This window comes from Haliaeetus leucocephalus, unplaced genomic scaffold (genome assembly GCF_000737465.1).
Source record: "Haliaeetus leucocephalus isolate CR32 unplaced genomic scaffold, Haliaeetus_leucocephalus-4.0 Scaffold473, whole genome shotgun sequence".
Classification (NCBI taxonomy): Eukaryota; Metazoa; Chordata; class Aves; order Accipitriformes; family Accipitridae; genus Haliaeetus; species Haliaeetus leucocephalus.
In genome coordinates, this window is record NW_010972909.1 from 7,763,606 (window position 1) to 7,781,958 (window position 18,353).

General features: G+C 39.3%; 1 protein-coding gene across 1 annotated transcript in view; it reads left to right on the forward strand.

The window, feature by feature from the left end:
• BHLHE41 (basic helix-loop-helix family, member e41) overlaps positions 1-4,545 on the forward strand; it is a 51,049-nt gene extending 46,504 nt beyond the window's left edge. Inside the window, exon 4 of the mRNA XM_010575460.1 lies at positions 4,522-4,545. Within this exon, the coding sequence (XP_010573762.1) occupies positions 4,522-4,545 (24 nt within the window). The remainder of the gene's footprint in view (positions 1-4,521) is intronic.
• Positions 4,546-18,353: the final 13,808 nt, after the last annotated feature.

Sequence of the window (18,353 nt, forward strand, 5' to 3'; positions counted from 1 at the left end):
AAGTTTCACACTCTCACACTTGAATTAATTCAACAGGAACAACAACTCTGAAATTAATATTCTCCTTTCCCCAAGATTAGATATAAGAAGCATCTGAACTCCACACGGACTTGAAGTACAAAAACCCAAGGCCTTTTTGGAGATGGTGACAGCACTCAAGTGAGAGTCCCAAGGATCTTTGCTTCCAATAACTAGATTTCAGTCAGACAATTTCAAAGCAGCAGTTTAAAACTTAAGAGCATTATATTTAGGATATGTACCAGCAAATCAAAACAATATCTGATGCAGTGCTTAATTTCAGCTCTTGAGATAGGATTTATTTTGATACAAGTCTAAATCCAGTTCAAGCAGGCTTAATCACTAAATCCCAACCTTGAATCTGTTTCAGGATTAGGACTGAAGTATCATCTGCAGGTGGTTTTACACAAAGCACTCTTTTTCCTCGGTCTGTATTCCAGCTACTAACAAGTTTATCGGTATGAAACAACACAATCCTACTAGAGAGGCAGGACTAAACGGACCCATCCCAGAAAGCCTCACTGCTTCACCACTGTTCTAGCAAGGGTTGGATAGTTGGTAGCAGCACAGCAGAGGTTAAGACAGTTAGCAGCTAGGATGCATTTTATTCAGTGGCAGATGACCAGTTTTCATCTTCCAGATATGTTAGGAAAGGAGACTGCACTGCATATAAATTCTGTGACAAACAGCTCCAGAAAGTCATATGCATTAAACAAACATCTCGTGATTGATCATCTCAAGTCAACAGACATACATTTACTACACTGTAATGTCTTCCAAAGCCCTGTAAGTATTTGTTCTTCATTAGTATCAAACACATAGAGCATTTGAACAAAATAGCAACCACAACTTTATTAACAGCAGCAACATTAAGGGAAGTCATATTTATACATCTCTAATATGGTCTAAATACTGTGTGGGAGTGAAAGAAAACAAAACAAAGAGCAGAGGAATAAGCAAGCTATTTCATTGTAGGAGAAATATTTAAATGAAAGCTACAATACATGCAGCTTGCTTCAAAGTTGCCTTACACCTCTAGATGCCCTAGCTTCAAAGGAGAGAAAATAGGTCATTCAGCTGGTTTCAAGGAAGACACAGCCCCACCCGTTCAACATTTCCCTCTCCCCTTACGGATTGTCTGCAAACACTTAGAGCCAGCTGAAGGATTGATTGAAGACATTTGTGTGCAATTGCCGATATTTACACTAATGGCAATGAGGTCATCTGCTCTGTTTTGGCAAGAACTGGCTTAACTCTTGGTTTTGTAGAGCTGAATCTGTTCTTTACACTTCAGTCAAGCCCATATGCAATATTTGCTGTGCTTTGTCACTTGACTTGGACTCCAAATGCAAACTGAGGGCAAACTTCATAAAGCTCAGAAAAAACATACAAAAACCTTATTATACTTCCCATTTTTCAATATATAGCCCAAAACACAGCACCCTCTTCCACTACATTTTTGGGAAAGTTGCATGCAAATAAGCCCATTTCTCCACTTCCATGCTTGCACTGGAAGATTCAGGAAATAAAAAGATCTTACAATTTAAATTATCTATTTAAATCTGAATTAGCTGAAGTTTTAAAAGTCAGTTAGGTATATGGTTTAATGCCATGGTACTACGTGACTACTGAAAAGAACTCTCACTAATTAAATGCAATTCCTGAAACAGAAATAAGGTGAGGCACTTTCAACATAACGGTTGTAAAAAATTATAATCTCAAAACTTTATTCAGAGAGCAGCTACATTATTCATTAAACATTATCTAAGAAAATTCAAGTCACTCTCCTGGCAATCTAGAAGAGTCTGCAGGACAGAACAGAACATATTTCTACAAGGAGTCTTTAAACAGTTAAAGCAAATAAGAAAAACGAGTGGGGGAGAATCCATCCCTTTCTAAAATTTACACTTGGCTATGCTTACTTCCATGTTTCCCCAGGCACAAAAGAACTTCTTTGCTTCTTCTATGCTGTTCAGAGGACTCAGCTGGATCATTGAAGTGCCTCCCCTCTTTAGACAACTGTGAGCTTGGGTAATTTTATTTATTAGAGCAAAATCTGAGGTGATCATAATGCACAGCAATAGCTTGTGGACTAAAATACTCTAATTGCATTACTTAATTTCCATAGTCCTGCTTTCAGTGCTGTGGTGGTGCTACAGCCAGCTCCAAGCTAAGACTACACTGCTTTGGCCAACTGGCCACACTGCCTCAAAATGGATGTGGAACTGCAATACCACTTCAGGAGGTGATTATACTTAGGTACCTCTATTCAACTAATAATTTTAGGAGAACTGTTACAAACTTCATACTTTCTAAACTACTAATTCTCTTAAGTTTGGCTAAAACTCACCTAAGAGATCCAAAACTCACTGGGAGGGGCAAGAAGCATAGAGATGAGTAACATCACTATAAACACGCTTCCCCTTGGGAAGCAGTCTTACAAAGATCATGTATGGCATTGATAGATTGACCCAGCAAAGAGCTCTTCGGGAAAAACAGGATTCTATGCCAAAAAATTGACAGCAAGTAAACAAAGGTCACAGTCTGCAATACCAATGGAAAATGGATGTTAGGTCAAATTCAATATAGCAAGAAAAAAAGTTTTTCATTTTCCTGTTCCTATCTTCTTTCTCTGTTGCAACAATTTTTAAGCCAGCACCACTTTCCACTTACCGATTCCCCCCCATGTTTTCAGACACTGTCTACATTTTGTACCTTCTGAGATACAGCCTTTCATTACTGACCATGCAGTTACAGGCTTTCAGCTCAAGTCTTAATGACTATATCTTCCTCCTCACTGCACCCTCAGCAATCCCATCTTGTCCATTTGCCCAGAATGATGATGTCAGGACAGTTTTCTGGAGTCAGCAGACTTGCCAAAAGCAGAGTGTGCAAAAAAAGCCCTCCCCTTTCTCTAGCACATCATATGCGATCCACTTATTTTCATTCAGGAAGTCCTGCCACACTCATCTCCACCCTTATTTCTCATATATTTTTCCAAGTGAACGGTACCACTTGATGGTTCATTTGTGAAAGTCACCTCAGACACGTGCACAGAAGAGAAACTCCACTGAGTTGCTGGTTAAACCTCCTCATTATCCTCCTTCAAATTCTCCCTTAACCTACTTCTGTACAGGGCCTACCAAAACACAATGGATGAATGGGTGGCATGTTGTGACTCTACTGATTTTCATGCTAATTGATCTTATGCTACTCATCTCCATGTGCCCTGCACACCTTGGGCAGAGCATACCTTCCTTTCAGGGCCTTTTAGGGAGACCAAAACAAACAGTGACCTGCTTAAAGAGCTCCTGGAAAGCATCCAGAAGATTGGCGACTTAATCAAGCCTTTGGGGAGTACTCTTGTCCCTCCATAAGGAATTTTAACACCATTCCTGCTATCATGGTGGATCTTTACCATATGTCTCTGAACTTAATTATAAGATGTCTGGGATGCCAGGCACTGGTACTGAGGAACACACAGTCCAACTCAGGTGCTCAGTAATGCTGTGTGAAGAGCTCAGGTCCTCATGTACTCTCTGGGCTACCATCATACTGCTTATGAAGTACAAAGTCCAGCTTGCATTTCTTTCTTGAAACAGAAGAAAAAAATCAGAGATCCAATTAGGACATTTTTAGTTTCCACTGCTCCTTCTTACCAAACTTAAAAAAAGAATTATCCATTTCTGTGGACTCCTCCTCTCCACAGAAACATAGAGGACAGACTGTGTCATCTGGAGAGCCATTAGCTGCAGTGAATGAGTTAACAAACAGGGTTAAGGATTTAGAACTTTGCAACAGATCTTAACAAAAAGAGCCTGGCCAGATTTCTTTTAAATGAGAAGTGGTTGCTGGGATTTCTAATCTTTATTGATATGCAGCTATGGAAGTGTACAATACCAGGTAACACTAGGCGGCCAGAATGGCTTATTAAGCACAATTACCTAGCAAGGAATCTAAATCCTGGAAAGAACTCAAGGGGGAGTGCCCACGGAAAGTTTCTGCTAACTGTAAGCTAGTGAGCAAATAAAAACCTAAAATTATCCAAAATATAAAGCATTAACGAGTCCAGACATCCAAACCATGACATTTAAAGTAAAAAACCCAATTATGTAAGTATAAGATATCGGAAAAGAGAATTAAAGTCTTTTTTTTTTTAATGAGCAAATTGAAAAGCCACATTAAACATCAATGTCCAAATTGCCCATGTGCTTCTAAGCATCTTTATCAAAGAGAAGGTATCCATTCCTCTAAAGAAGGTATTAGGCATTAGCAATCTCGGGGAACAGTTCAACATTCTGTGTGGTTTGGACATCTTTAGCACAGTTGTACATCAAGTTTTCTTGGTTTTCTGTGCAAAACAGAGTACAATAGAATTCTACATCATATGCATGTAATGCAAGCCAGCTTGGGGAAAAAAAACCCAAAAACCACACAACCAAAACCACCACCACCACCACCCCCCATCCCCCCCTCCCCCAAAAAAACCCAGAACCGTGCAAGTCCTTGGGACATATGTGTTACTGAAGAGGTGACAATAAAGGCCTATAGTTTCAATAGCAACTAATTTAAAATTATTCACATAGCACATGTTTCTATGTGTTTCATATGTTCAAGCGGCCTTAATTTCCAGAAAGTGCCGAGGCCTCAGGCTCTGCAACTTCAATCACTTCAAGCACCTCAAATGGAGTGGCCCAAAACAGATGTACTCCAGTGACTCAAAATTTTGATCTCATTTGCCAAGATCCCCATCATCTGGGGTTTTTTTCTTAAGGTTTTCACTGCATGTTTTCATTCTAAGGGCAAACAATCTTTGTGTTAATTATGAGTGAACTTCAAGTTTTCCAAGGAACCCCTGGCAATTTAGTCACCTAAAGAACCCTCCTCCTCCTGCTTTCTTCTCTCCTCCTCATCTCAGTTACAGGAACAGCTTCTAGTGTCACCATCCTTCCTCACAAAATGATTGCACTGTAACAAAGTCCAACATGCAAACAACAGGATTCTGAAACCAACATTGATTTAAGTCTTCATGATCTTCTCCCTTCTCCTTCTTCCTTTCTTCCGCTGTGGAAACAGTGCGGCCATTGGCATTGACAGAGCTGAGCAACCTCCACAAGAGCAGAACAAGGCAATATAATAATTGAAAGCATATCCTGCAGCTTGATAGATGTACAGACAACACATGCAATTGTTATGATTAACTTATACTAAAGTCTATTGTATACTATATGGGGAATATATTAGGATGGTTACAATAATTTAATGGTTATCTGCTAGAAACCAAGTATGGCAAATTAGGCATTGTAACAGAATTTGCAATGGCACTTTGCATTTCATTATTCTGCTTCTCAATATTCATTCAAAACCAGGAGAACTGGTTTGCTCAAGCCTTTATCATTCTTGCATAAGTAGTAAGTTGTGCACATAAAGGTACCCCATGTTGAAGTCCCTTGAAGGGTATTACTAGTCAGAAACAGCCACGTTCTGTAGAGATGCAGTTGCACATCTCAAAAGGAGGCGCTAGAAAAGGCAGGATTGCAAAGCAGCAGCCTTCCACTGGGAATGGGAAGATCCCAGACTGTCCCTGAGCCCCTAGAAGGGACTTTCAGCTCCCACTGTCTACAAGCGAGTGTGACTGTTCAACTCCTGCTCAGATTTTGGCTAACACACAGCTCGCGCTAAGGCCTGATGTATGCTGGGAGCAGCACCATTAGGTCAAAGCAAGGGCAACACGTAGGCAGGACACAGTGACCAGAAAGAGCTAAAGGTCATTATGCAGTCATTATCATCTGCAGCTTGCTGTCTTCTGCAGCCATAATCCATGCATACTGCTTGTCTGGTAGTTTCTTCAGAATCTGCTAACTTGTGGAAACAGTATAGACCAAACTTCCAAGCTGGAAGGTATAAATGCGTCAGGTCACCCAAAAAGCTTTTGAAGCGGATCCAACAGCAGCTGGACTGCTGAGGCTTTCGTGCTTCCTGGTGTGATATATGGGACGCCTGCACCATAATGGAGGAGAAAGGAGGAGCACTCTCACCATCAGCTAGGTAACTGTTTTGCTCACAGGTGCACGAGTTACAAGTTACGAGTTGCGAGTTATGGATTTGAGAACTTGTGAGTTAGAAACCTCACAAGTTAAGTGATGAACTAGTGAATTCACATGTTAGACTAGTCTGTGCAAAGGGGATTGAGCCCTTGTTTATCATGTTTGTTTGTTTTCTTTCCTAATGAGATCATAAAATAAAGCTTAATTTACAGAGTTATGTTGTCCTATAGATTTGAGGGATTCAAATGGACCATGACAGCTACATACAGATAAAAGAAAAACAAGCTCTTTGCAATGTTCCATACAAAGTTTTGGGTTCCTCTTTTTGCTTTTAGAAGCTATATAGTTCAGCAACATTTTGAAAAGAAAGGATTAAACCTGCTCTCAATAGAAGAAATCTAGTCCCCTGACCTAAAGACCACATTAAGGTCACTTTAAGTGTGTTTTCACCACAATTTTAGTGCAAGTCCCTCCTTGACATACTGACCAGCCTAAACTTTAACCTGGAACAGCTACTATCTTTGCCTGAGAATTCATCTGTGTGCATGCAACCAGCATAGGCAATGGTAGATAGTAGTAGTTTGGCTTTCTCTGTAAAATGAAATCATGTTGCACCTGGATTGCAAAAAGAAAAGTACAGTCAAAACTTTCAGCTCTTATTTTCATGCTTGGAGAGGAAGCAGTTTGCTTTCACTGCAATATCTGCATCCTTTGTAGGTGGCCAAATCTGTTGTCCTCCCAAGGGAATAAAGAAAAATTCTATGCATGGAAACTTACGAGTTTCCAACCCTCTATGTGGGAGTAGTCCACAGAAGAGAAAGCCTTTAATTAAAAATTACTTTGGAGCTTAAGTCCTGCTTGTTCAACTATTTGCAGTCCTTCCACTTACAAAAGCTCACTGGGATCCTAGATATAAGAAGCTGAAACATTTAGGCTGAACTAACCAAACTTGAGAGCTTTCAATACTGGCAATACATTTTCTTGCTTTAGTAGTGCTTTAATACTAGGTGTATCCATAGATAGAGTATAATACCACCAAGCTATTTCTGAAATCTTTGCTTTCACAAAGGTAAGGCACATTCAACTACAGCATAAAGCTATACTCATACAATCTCATGCCTTTTACTGGAGAAATAAAAAGCTAGAGAACGGTATCACTTTATCTGAATTCCACTGCTAGGGCTGGGGTCATACTGTTTCCATGTGCAAACACCATGTGGTATATCCTGCACTTTGCTGACAAGAAGCAATCTAATACTAGACTTCTGAATCCTAAACAAACAATATTGTAATCCACTGTCAGCTGCACAATAACTGCTGTGCTCTGTCAAAATATACTTTTAAGGATAAACATGCCAAGAAAACCTGCAGGAAAAAAGATCAGATACTAGCCCTGCCTGAGTTCTAATGCTTTCTTCCACATGCCATCACTCCTCAAATATTACACTTGCAGAAATGCAAAAGCAGATGGGGATATGAGTTCTTACCTTCACATCAAAACAAATACACTGCTGTCTGAGCACTTTGAAGAGTATTATTTAGAGTAGCAGTGTCAGAACAGATAACTGAGCAGCATGGTTTCAAGCTTGAAACCAAACTCCAGTTGATACCACTTTAACTTCCAGAACAGACAGGAAAGCTTTAGAAAGCAGTATTTAAGACAGCAATGAATGACATTGACTGGAAGCGACTCTGTAGGGTTACATCCTCTGGTACCAAGACAGACCAAGAGGAAAACTTCCTTACAGGCACACTAGACATTGCTACACTCTTTCCTGGCTCCACGAATGGATTTCATAAAACCTGCAGCACCAGAGCTCCCTACCCAGTGCAGCAAAAGGACAGCCACTGAGTGTCAGTGTGCCCAACGGCCCCCCCCCCGACCCCCAAGGCAGATGCACCTGCAAACGCATCTCTCGTGTTCAAGCTCTTCAGTCAGGCTGGGTGAGGATGGGGAACGTCACAGCTCAAAGTCCTTCTCAGGAATTTTAGTACCTAATTCTGTCCTTTGGGTTTGAATACTAGACCCAGGAACAAGGAGGAGACTACATGAGTAGCTCAGAGCATCTACCTCTGAAGCAGGAGAGCAGGGTTCTAGCCTTTTTTTTGCTTGAAGGGCCTCAAACCCCATCTTTTACTTTCAGATAAGTATTACGGTAGATGACGGCATGTATCCTTCCTCCTATTGTCATGAAGCCAAAAAAAAACCCCCAATGTACATGAGACTGCGGAAAAAGCAAGAGGGATTTTAGCTTTACAAATCTGGTAATTAAAGGCATTCTTATGGTATGGAACAATTTTCAGTTCTTAATACTGCTTACAGAGTTTGGATTAAAAAAAAAGCCTTTCATAGAAATGCGTACACAGTCCCGGCAGCAAAGATGAGAACTCAAGCAGCTCACACTGTAGGTTTCCCACTGCACAGAGAGAAAAGTATGCATCAGGGTCTCCAGTACAGTACCACCAGGTGAATATCAGATTAACTTCCAGAGTGTGAAACACAAAAGCCATCTCTCAAACACTCTAAAAGATCAACAATAACTAAAAACAGGACTAGATGTATAACCCTGCATCAGCTATTCAATAACAGGAAAAAAAGGAAAGTTAAGCTTTTATTAAAAAAAAAACCAAACCCCACAATCATTTAGTATTCTGAAAGCATTAACCGAAGGGAGAAAAGAAAGCCTGAAGACAGACACACCTTCATACTAAACAATAAACTGAAAATGTAATTCACTGATATTTTAGATCTTCAGTATTTTAATATACCACAGGGACAGCAAATTTTGAAGAAAGAACACTGCAAAACAACAGTGTTTCAGCTTCATTTTGGGACATGCTTTGGACAAGTTCTCTCCATCCTAAATTGCTCTATGATTCTTATCACCTGTCAACATACAAGGGCAGGTTAATACAAACACATGCATATTAATCAGGAAGTTAAACAGTCAGTGTTTAGCTTACCTGAAGCAACTTTTAAGTCATGGATCAAGTAAGACTGATTGTTCTAATTAATCAGCACCACAAACTGTTATTAAGTTCTGATTTCAGCATCCAGGGAGCAGTCAGAACAGTTAAACCTTCCGTCCTCTTATGCTAATGGATAACGACTAGGATTTCTTGCTTCCCACACTTCTCCTTGTGATGTTGCAAGATCAGAGGAAACGTAGAGTCCAGTACAATATAACTGGTAGATAATGTTCAGGCTCCAATCTTTTTTTTTTTTTTTAAAACTTGCTTGCAGAGGTCAAGTTGCCCTTCAAGTACTTCATGAAACAGGATTTTGCCTTGAAGCTCAAACCTAGTTATCTAATCTATAGTCAGTTTTAACCTTGAAGTTGTCTCTGTCAGACAGAAGTGCCACAGATGTTGCCTTGGCCCGAACACCGTGGTAGAGAGCACTGGTTTTCTCAAACGGAAGGAGTCTACCACAGAACAAAGTTATTTCCACACTCACTGGAAGACAACAGATTCCCCCTAAAACTTTTGAAATAGTCAGGCATGAAGAAATTTTTGTTAAACAGAGCTTATGAGATATGCACAAAACTTTCTTAACCTACTTACGTCCTGTGGCATTAGCACCAGCTCATTGCAAGAACACGTGGAAAGAGACTAAAATTGCACCAGTGAAGGTGTAGACTGAGCTTCAGGCCCCGAGATCCTTAAAATTGGCCTACAGCAATACTTGTGTAGAGACTACAGGAAATCTCTTGCAGAGGTCAACCTACAGTCTTAATATTTAGCCAGCACTGGCACTCAAAAAAACCCCAAACCCCACACTCCAAATCCCCCCTGCATGACTCCTGAGAGAACATAAAAATCAGCTAACAGACCATAATGAATAATTACACACAGGTATTTACTCATTGCAGCAAGAGAAAGCTGAAGAAAACGCAAAACTGTAAGACATAATGTAAAGCCTAATTAAAAATAGGAAACCTTAATTCAATTCAAATCCAGTTTAGCACAAATCACTGCCCATGGAGCTTATCGTCTAAACTGTCAAACAGGCACAACCCTCCTCTCGCTTAATGGAGGAATCAATCCAAGTAGGCCAAACGTCAGATGTCAGCAAGTGTAGAGTACGGGATAAAGTACTGAGACACACAAGTTCCGTTAAATCATGAACATAATGAAAACCAACCAGAACTGCTAAGGGAACACTGCAATGCTCAAATCTTCCTAGCTTAAAAACTAGAGAGTTCAGCATCAGAAACACTTGCCCAAGCTTACCAAGACATATACACAGCTCAACCCCCAGTCTACCTCTGTGTTTTTAGAAACACTCTTTAAGAGGAACTATTACTACTTTACTCCCCTTTATTTTAAAAAAAAGAAAAGAAAACAAAACACTAAACAAACTCATACCATCTTGTGTATTCCTAAAAGCTTTCAAGTGAGTGGATACCACATCCATTTGACTAATAAGCACTTTTTCTCAATGTTCCTAAGTTTCTGTGCAAACTTAGCAGGTAAAGCACTACTGGTATACCTTGGAAAAGGTTATGCTATTATAATGTCTGCACATGTCTTTATACCCATTTATACCGTTTTTATACCCCTGCAAAGGGGTCTACTGCAGCTCAAGAACATGTTTTACCAATGCTATGCATATCTCAAAACTGAGGTAAGAAAAAAAAAACAACCAACCATTATGGATTCAGTTTAGAACCTCTAACAGAATATACTTTACATGTCACAGTAAAAAGATAATCTAAACCACTTGTGATAGACTATGACATACAGGTCCTTTTCCATGTTATTTTAAAACCTCTATTTTTCTTTACCTGTAAAGAACTTCCATAACATGTTATTGGCACTGAGATAGCAAAGACAAGTTGGTGATTTAAGTAATTCTGTAGGTACTTTTGACACATCTCCCAGGAAAGTAAAGGCATTTGAGATTCTACTATAAAACTGCATTACCACCTATATTTTCTAGATAAAGTTCTCTTTCCAGTTCAGCCATAGCTTTTGCATCAACTGCACGTAGGGTAAGACTTATATAGCCACTATGGAATTGAAAATGGAAAGTTTAATAATGTGTTACTCACAGAAATCTATATTTTCTCCTCAGACCACATAAGCTGTGAGACAGAAACTACTGCTACTTAAAAGTTATTTTTCTCAGCGTTCCCTGCATTCACGTTTAAGTTTTATATTTTATACAGCTATGCTTCAGCGAAGAAAATATGAGGTTCTTTAGCTATGAACACAGCAAAGATTCACTCCCCACCCCTTACCCCCCAAAAAAACCCCAACCCTCTAAAGAAACTCTTTAAGGGTATATTGAAGAGATTGAACTAGAGACTGTCAACTACACAATACGCTGCTGATGTCTTTATCCTTTATTTTCTTCTAATAAAACCACTGTACTTTTTACTACAAGGTTAGTCTTTCAGATACAAAATAAACAAGGAAAGGCAATTTCTATTCCTCACCAAATTAAGTAGATTTCAACACCAAGATGTGAAATAGTCTTAAATCTTACCAAAAAGCCTTCATTGTACATATTCAACAGAAGCTAGGTCATCAGTACTACTTCAAGTATTTTTGTTTAGTCATTACTCTGTTGAGAGGCGTCTTAAGATATTTTGTTTGGAAATTAAGAGTACTAACTCCTCCAGGACCCCAGCATGCTAGGGTGGGAGAACAGAGCATTCCAACCAGCATCCAAAGAGCTCTGAAGACCAGGGATAGCATGGAGATTCAAAATGAATGTTAGGAAAAACTTTCCTGGGAGGGTAGGGCAGCTCTGGAACAGGCTAGCCAGGCTGGCTGCAAAAACTTCTACCTCTGTAGGTTTTCAAGACATGGACAGACCAAATCCACAGCTGACTTTATACTGTGTTGGTGATGGTTCTGTTTAAGTAGGATGTTGGACTACATTACCTCCCAAGGACCCTCCAAACCAATACTTTGTATGATTATGTGAAAAAGGTGAGAAAAGTACCTCTAGGGGAAAGGGGATTACATAGTTTGCATGTTCTGAATAATAGGTAAAGGTTTATGACTTTATCTGACAAGGACTCCCACATTATGTTGTTTTTCAGAATCAATAAATAAATCACACAAACCCTTCCAAAAAATCTCTGATAACACTACGTTTGGCAAAGATGCTTCTCACGTGGCTGAAATGACCCTGTTAACATGCACATAAAGCATGTAAAGATACTCAACAGATTTGCAAAGGCATTTTTGTCACACCTGAGTCTGAGATTCTGTACTACCATGTACATTTATTTGTACCTCCAGCTTGCACTGCCTACATATACACAAAATCAGGAGCTGAGCTAGAGCACATACAAGCATATTGGCCAGCAAATCATAGTGCTGAATGCATTGCTAATGTATGGCATGGCAGAACGTAGCCTACACATGCTTTAGACGTGGACTGCCAGAGTGCTTTCAGCAACAGAGAAGTACGAGCAGTGCTTCACCTTTAGTATGGCTCACATACCGAAGTCAAGAAAATCATACGGGTTTACTGAGAGAGTGAGTAGAGAAGTAAGCTGACACCACAAGTCAACAAGAAGTATACTTTAATATATCTCATGGTTCTCACATTCACTTGTATGCCATGACTTTTATTCCAAAGAAAGGAATGGAGAGTGCAGTTGTGTGGAAGGGAGAAGATGCACAGGCCACATGTGCTGCACCCAGTTTTTACAGCTAGCTGGGAAACAAGCTACTGCCACACCATTGCCTAACTCCAAAACTGAACAACTCCCATTTTTCCAAGACATCCGATCTGAAAAAAACATCATCATCACTGGTTACACTGAAATGCCAAGGCCATATTAATCACTACATTAAATTTCTTGAATAAAGCCTTTGTTTCTATATTTAGAAGTCTGGCAACCTTCTCCCACCTATTTTAGATTATACTTGGAAATACTTAAAAATGGTAAATAAGCTTCATCCTTACAGGGCCCTCAGTAGAACAACATGTTTCAGCTTCCTGACTGTGCATCTACTTCAGATGCAAGTCTTCTGATGTTTATATAATTATTTGACCAGAGCCAACCAACAAAACAATTTGTTTGTGCTACAGGAAGAGCATTAATGGAATTTTCTCTTCAATTACTATTATAGCTGTCTAAGCCTCTCAAAATAAAGTGCATTTCTGAAGTCTTACATTTCTAAACCAAATTAAAAACTTACGGAAGAGCACTATTTCCAGAGAAAAACGCTTGAACCTTATTTAGAAGTGTGCTCACCACTGATCCATTAAACAAAAATACAATGCAATGAGTTCTGGCAAACTAACACTTTGCTTCCCTTCCTTCCTAATAATCCAGCTTGATGGGAAAGCCTGGGAATGAAACAAATAGCTGAAAAAAAAAGGGGGGGGATGTGGTGGTGGTAAAATGCCTTAATTTTTAATTTTTCTATTTTGAAAAGGACTTTGCTGCTAAACTGAAAAAGACCACTCAAAATAATAATTCCTCACCCAGCACGAAGAGACACACAGAACCACAGAATACTTGTTTTTAGAAGCAATCTGGAATCTTAACCTTCTGGTTTTGTTTGAAAGCACATGGGCCTTCAGTCATTTTTTTGTGACGAAACAAAGCCTTGCTATATGAAATTTAAAGGGGTGCTTTGTCCAAAACGTACCAATCCTGTTACAGGTGACAAGTGTCAGACTTGGCCAGCTCTGTGACAAGCAGTGTGGTTCTACAGCTTCCTGGAGAAGCTGTAAGACTTCAATTAGAAGTCTACTCAGAGCTAGGAAAGGTTATACAAAAGAAATCTGAAATTACTTTTAAGAGTACAAAGCTAGACTTAAAGAATGAAGACAGGCATCCATGTTTCTCTTCCTATTTAGTGATGAATGAGCTGAATATTAACTCAAAGGTATTTGTGATATTTCTGGAGATTTGACAAATGAGACAGACTTTAAATTTGACTCCATTTAGCTGCTATTTTTTCTTCCTCACTTCAAGATAACAATTACTACAGCAGGTTTCCTTAATAACTAAAACTCAAAAGGTAAACTTTTAATTTCTTTAAAGCCTAGAAATTCTCATTTTTAAACATTGCGAAACTATCCTTTGCAGGAAGCAGTCTACAGAATTGCCAAACCTTCATGGAAAAAAGAAACAAGATTGTATCAGAATGACATGCCTCAAAAAGCAGTTTCTTTCCTGCCAGAGAGAGAAATTACTAACATGCATTGCAATTAGTGCAAAAATCAATACTTCCTTTGCAGTTGCAGGCTGGGAAAACTAAATTTTTAGTTACTGCTATGCAAACATCAAGTCAAAAAACTTGGAGCTGTTGTTAGAAGTTGGGTACTATGCATATATTTTTTCCTCTCAACTGTTTAATGACTATCTATCATTAAACACCCATCCGGTGAGGTCTTCTACATCTTGCTACTACAAATAGTAGAATATTGAAGAATTCTCTAGTGATCAATAAATTAATAAAAACCAAACTATGACCTCAAAAAGGTCAGTCAGGCTAGCTTTAAATTTTGAGTCCACAGGAAACACATGATCCCATTCTTTTCACTGCTCTACAGAAAAAGCCTACCCAGCCAGTGCAGCAGTGAGAGGATGCAAACCTTGCCAAAGCTCAATGAATTAATGAACAAAACTATGAAATGGTTTGCTTGCAACACCAAGAGCTTGGATGCGGCGACCCGTGTCCCAAGAAGTAAAGAACTACTCAAACATTTTTGAAGCACAACAGCTAGGCTTTCCTGTCTCTTCATGCAAGTGGCATTTCTACACGCCACCCTCCCCATCATTTATTATCAATAGTTCTGTCCTTGTTTCCAGACGTACTGTCTCCACTTACATTCCATTTTCAGCTTGCCCTCAGTTAGCAAGAAAATGATGAATCCCAATTCTGAAAAACCACTGGCAGAATTACTATTTTTTTAAACATAAGATCAGTATATTTTCTCAGAAACATAGTCATAGTATTCAACTTTAAATGCATTTCAGAAACTTTAAGTACAGTTGCTACAGATATATCCAGATCTAAATGATTTGTTTACAAGATCTGAGTTTTATGCAAGGACAAATTCATATAGGACAATAAGAAGGGGAAGGAAAATCAAAAAGCTACATGTAATAAAAATGTGAACAAGTGAGGAAAAGAAAAGAAACAGATGCACACATCATGGTATCGTCAACTTCAGCTATGTTATCCCACCAGTCTGAACAAGTGCAAGGTCATTAAAGAGCTGCAACACAGATAGCAAGGGAACAAGAGGGTACATTGTGCAGCGTCCAACTCGTAGTGGGGAATGGAGAGACAGAAGAGATGAAAAGCATTTCTTGTAATCCAAAGAATGCAGCAAAATTCAAGGATCCCAGTGATAACATTGTCGAAGCAAGCTCGGGTTTTTTTCTGTACTAACTCAAAGACAGTATGAGAAAGGTATATACACAGTAAGATGAAAAGTGCAAGCAAAGCAGTGAAAATGCAAGAGGCAACATGTTTCCTTTGAGATTATTTCTCACCTCAACCAGAACTTCCTGGCCTGTCAGAAAAACTCTACCTGAACCAGAGATCCTTTTAGAGAGCACCTGGGAACTTGTCCCATCTCTTCATTCCTTTCAGTAGATACCAGCAGCAAAGATCTGGGGGGTGGGGTGGGTGGAAATCACAGCAAGATCGATTAGTGAGGTATTTTCTGATTCATGACCCACAGCATTCAGATAAAAAAGAAAATCCACTCAGCTTACATGGCAGAAATATGGTTCTGGAAGGCAGCACACTGAGGTTTTTGAGTCCAGCCAGTAGCAGAAGTATCTCTTGGCTCAGGAGGGTTAGAGACATCTAGTTCATACACAACACTGGCCACAAAACACTCTAGCAGTTACTCACAGCTGGAGGACACAAATGACGTCTCAATGCTCAAACACCAACAAAATTTGGGTTTGTTGCTTATTAAGCTTCCCAGAGAATGTAATATCTCCCTTTCTGTGTTTGGAAACCACATAAAGTGGTAACCAGCTAGAAAACTTTTGTAGGTCATTCAAATGGAAGGGAAAAGGCAGCTCAGGAAAGCAGTACTATACACTATGCTCCTGATCCAGCAAGAAATTATTACTAAAAAAGTAGTGTGCTACTGGTGAAAGCCTCCAAAGTGTCTCTCAAAACACAGGTTTTTGTCAACTGTACTTTAAGATTTTGTGCAAGTCAAATCAATTTAGAGACCTACACTTAACTTTAAAGAAAAAAATAAGTCTATAATTATCAAACAGGTCAATTTGTGTCCACTTTCCATATTTAAAGTTGTAGAAGAAAAAGTTTCTCAAAGAAAGTCACTCCTCTGTTGAAATCAACTGGAGACATGACTAAAATTCTGATTTATCAATTGAAAAAGTTTCATGAAGTATAGGGGTCCTGGACCACCTACTATTCACAAAGAACCTTGTCCTGAACTATTGCTTTTCTAAGCTGTAAAGACAATTTCAGAGAATCTACAACACCTGAAGAGGCGGCATACTGGGCCAAGACCAAATGTCAATCCAGCCCTGTAAATCTGTCTCCAACAGGGATTCATCACTCTAAGCAGGTCACTGATACTGACCTTGCACAGTGGATCTTTGAAGCCCCTGACAGAAAAATCCATCACCCTTGAGGGTGACTAAGATTTTTCACCATCTGGTGATATAAACCACATTTTTTCTGACTAGCAGCAGCTTACCTTTGCTAGTAAACAGTTCAAAGGCAATTGCTACTGCAACTACGACATTCAAAAGGAAACAGTTTGCACAACTACGAAGTCTCACCACAAGAAAGCAAGCTGTTGTACATGACTTTCATGAAGCAACTGCAGAAGTGAGGAGGGTAGTGGCCCTCTGGAGGAACATGGAGCAGGACCTGAAACCTTGACTGATGCGCTGTGGAAAAGATTGAGACCTTTCCTCAGTAAGCTAAAAGACAAGCAACATATTGGACATTAATATTCCTAACCCATAAAAATAAAAGGAACAAGGAGTCATAACAAATGCCTAGGGAAGAAAAAGGCTGCAAGAGTACTTTATAGTTCTCCTAAAATCCCTGTTGGCTTCCAACTGGTCCCAGCTCTTGTGCTCACAGGTATGACTTGTATTTATTAGCCTCAGCTGGATTTCTCTTCCACTCTTCAGTCTCCACAGCATCATGACAGAGAGTTCCACAAATCTAATTCTTGTAGTATGCTTTTTGTTTGTTCTGAACTTGGTTCCTGTTAGCTTAATTTGATGTTTACTGGTTCTTATGCTGCCAGAGTGAATAAATTAAGTCCTGCTTGCCTTCATCTCATTCATGATTTTGTAGGCTCCCCTCACTACATTAAGCTGCCTTTTTTTATTTTGGACTGAAAAATCCTAGCTTGCTAAATTGCTTCTATCTCTCATCACCCTTACTGTCCTCCTCTAAGCATTTTCTAGTTCTACTGCCTTCTCTCTGAGGTGAGGGAACCAGACTGCAAAGACTAACCAAAGCTTATGGGAACCACAGATTTGTATATGGGTATAATGTTATTTTTCTTCTGTCATTTTATTTATTGATCAACACTGAATAAAAGTGGATTTTATTTTTTTTTTTTTAGTACAGAAATCTATTACAACTCCATGATTTCAGCCTGGAAGAAGTGTTTTATTAAGCCACATACTACAAGCTGACCCTTTGTCTTGTGCCTCAAAGTAAACAGCAAACTGAAGTCACATAATAACAAGTTAGATGAGTGATGTTTATGAAGAAAAAATTTGGTTTATTCAAAACGAATGAAGGTAAATAACTCTGCCCATGTGAGGATGGGCAAGCACCATCTTGACAAATTTTCAGCAGGCATATACCTCCTGTTCTCATACAATAAAATCATTCAGAGAGCATAACTCACGTGGCTCATTTCTAAGTGACAAATAGAGGAGTGACACTTAGTCACCTGGCAGCTAGCCACAGACTTGCTCCACTGAAAGGAATTTACTCAAATAATAGTCACAAGAAATACTGAAATATTTTAACTTCGCAGAAGAAAACCGGACTCAATACCACCACACTCAGTTTCGTGTGTGTGCGTGTCAGTTGCAGGTAGCAATTAATACTCTGGAAAAGTCTGCTTTAGAAATGATCAGCTGATTTATATATTAAAGAGATACGTAACATGCCTAGAGTGTGAGACTGAAAGTGCTTTAATGAATAACCAAAAAGACCTCCCAAATACAGGATAACTTAAGACAGTGCCAGTCTCTAGAGATAGACTCCAAGACAACACAGTATTTTTAATGCTGTACATATGTACGTATGCATACACACACGTATCTAGAATCATAGAAT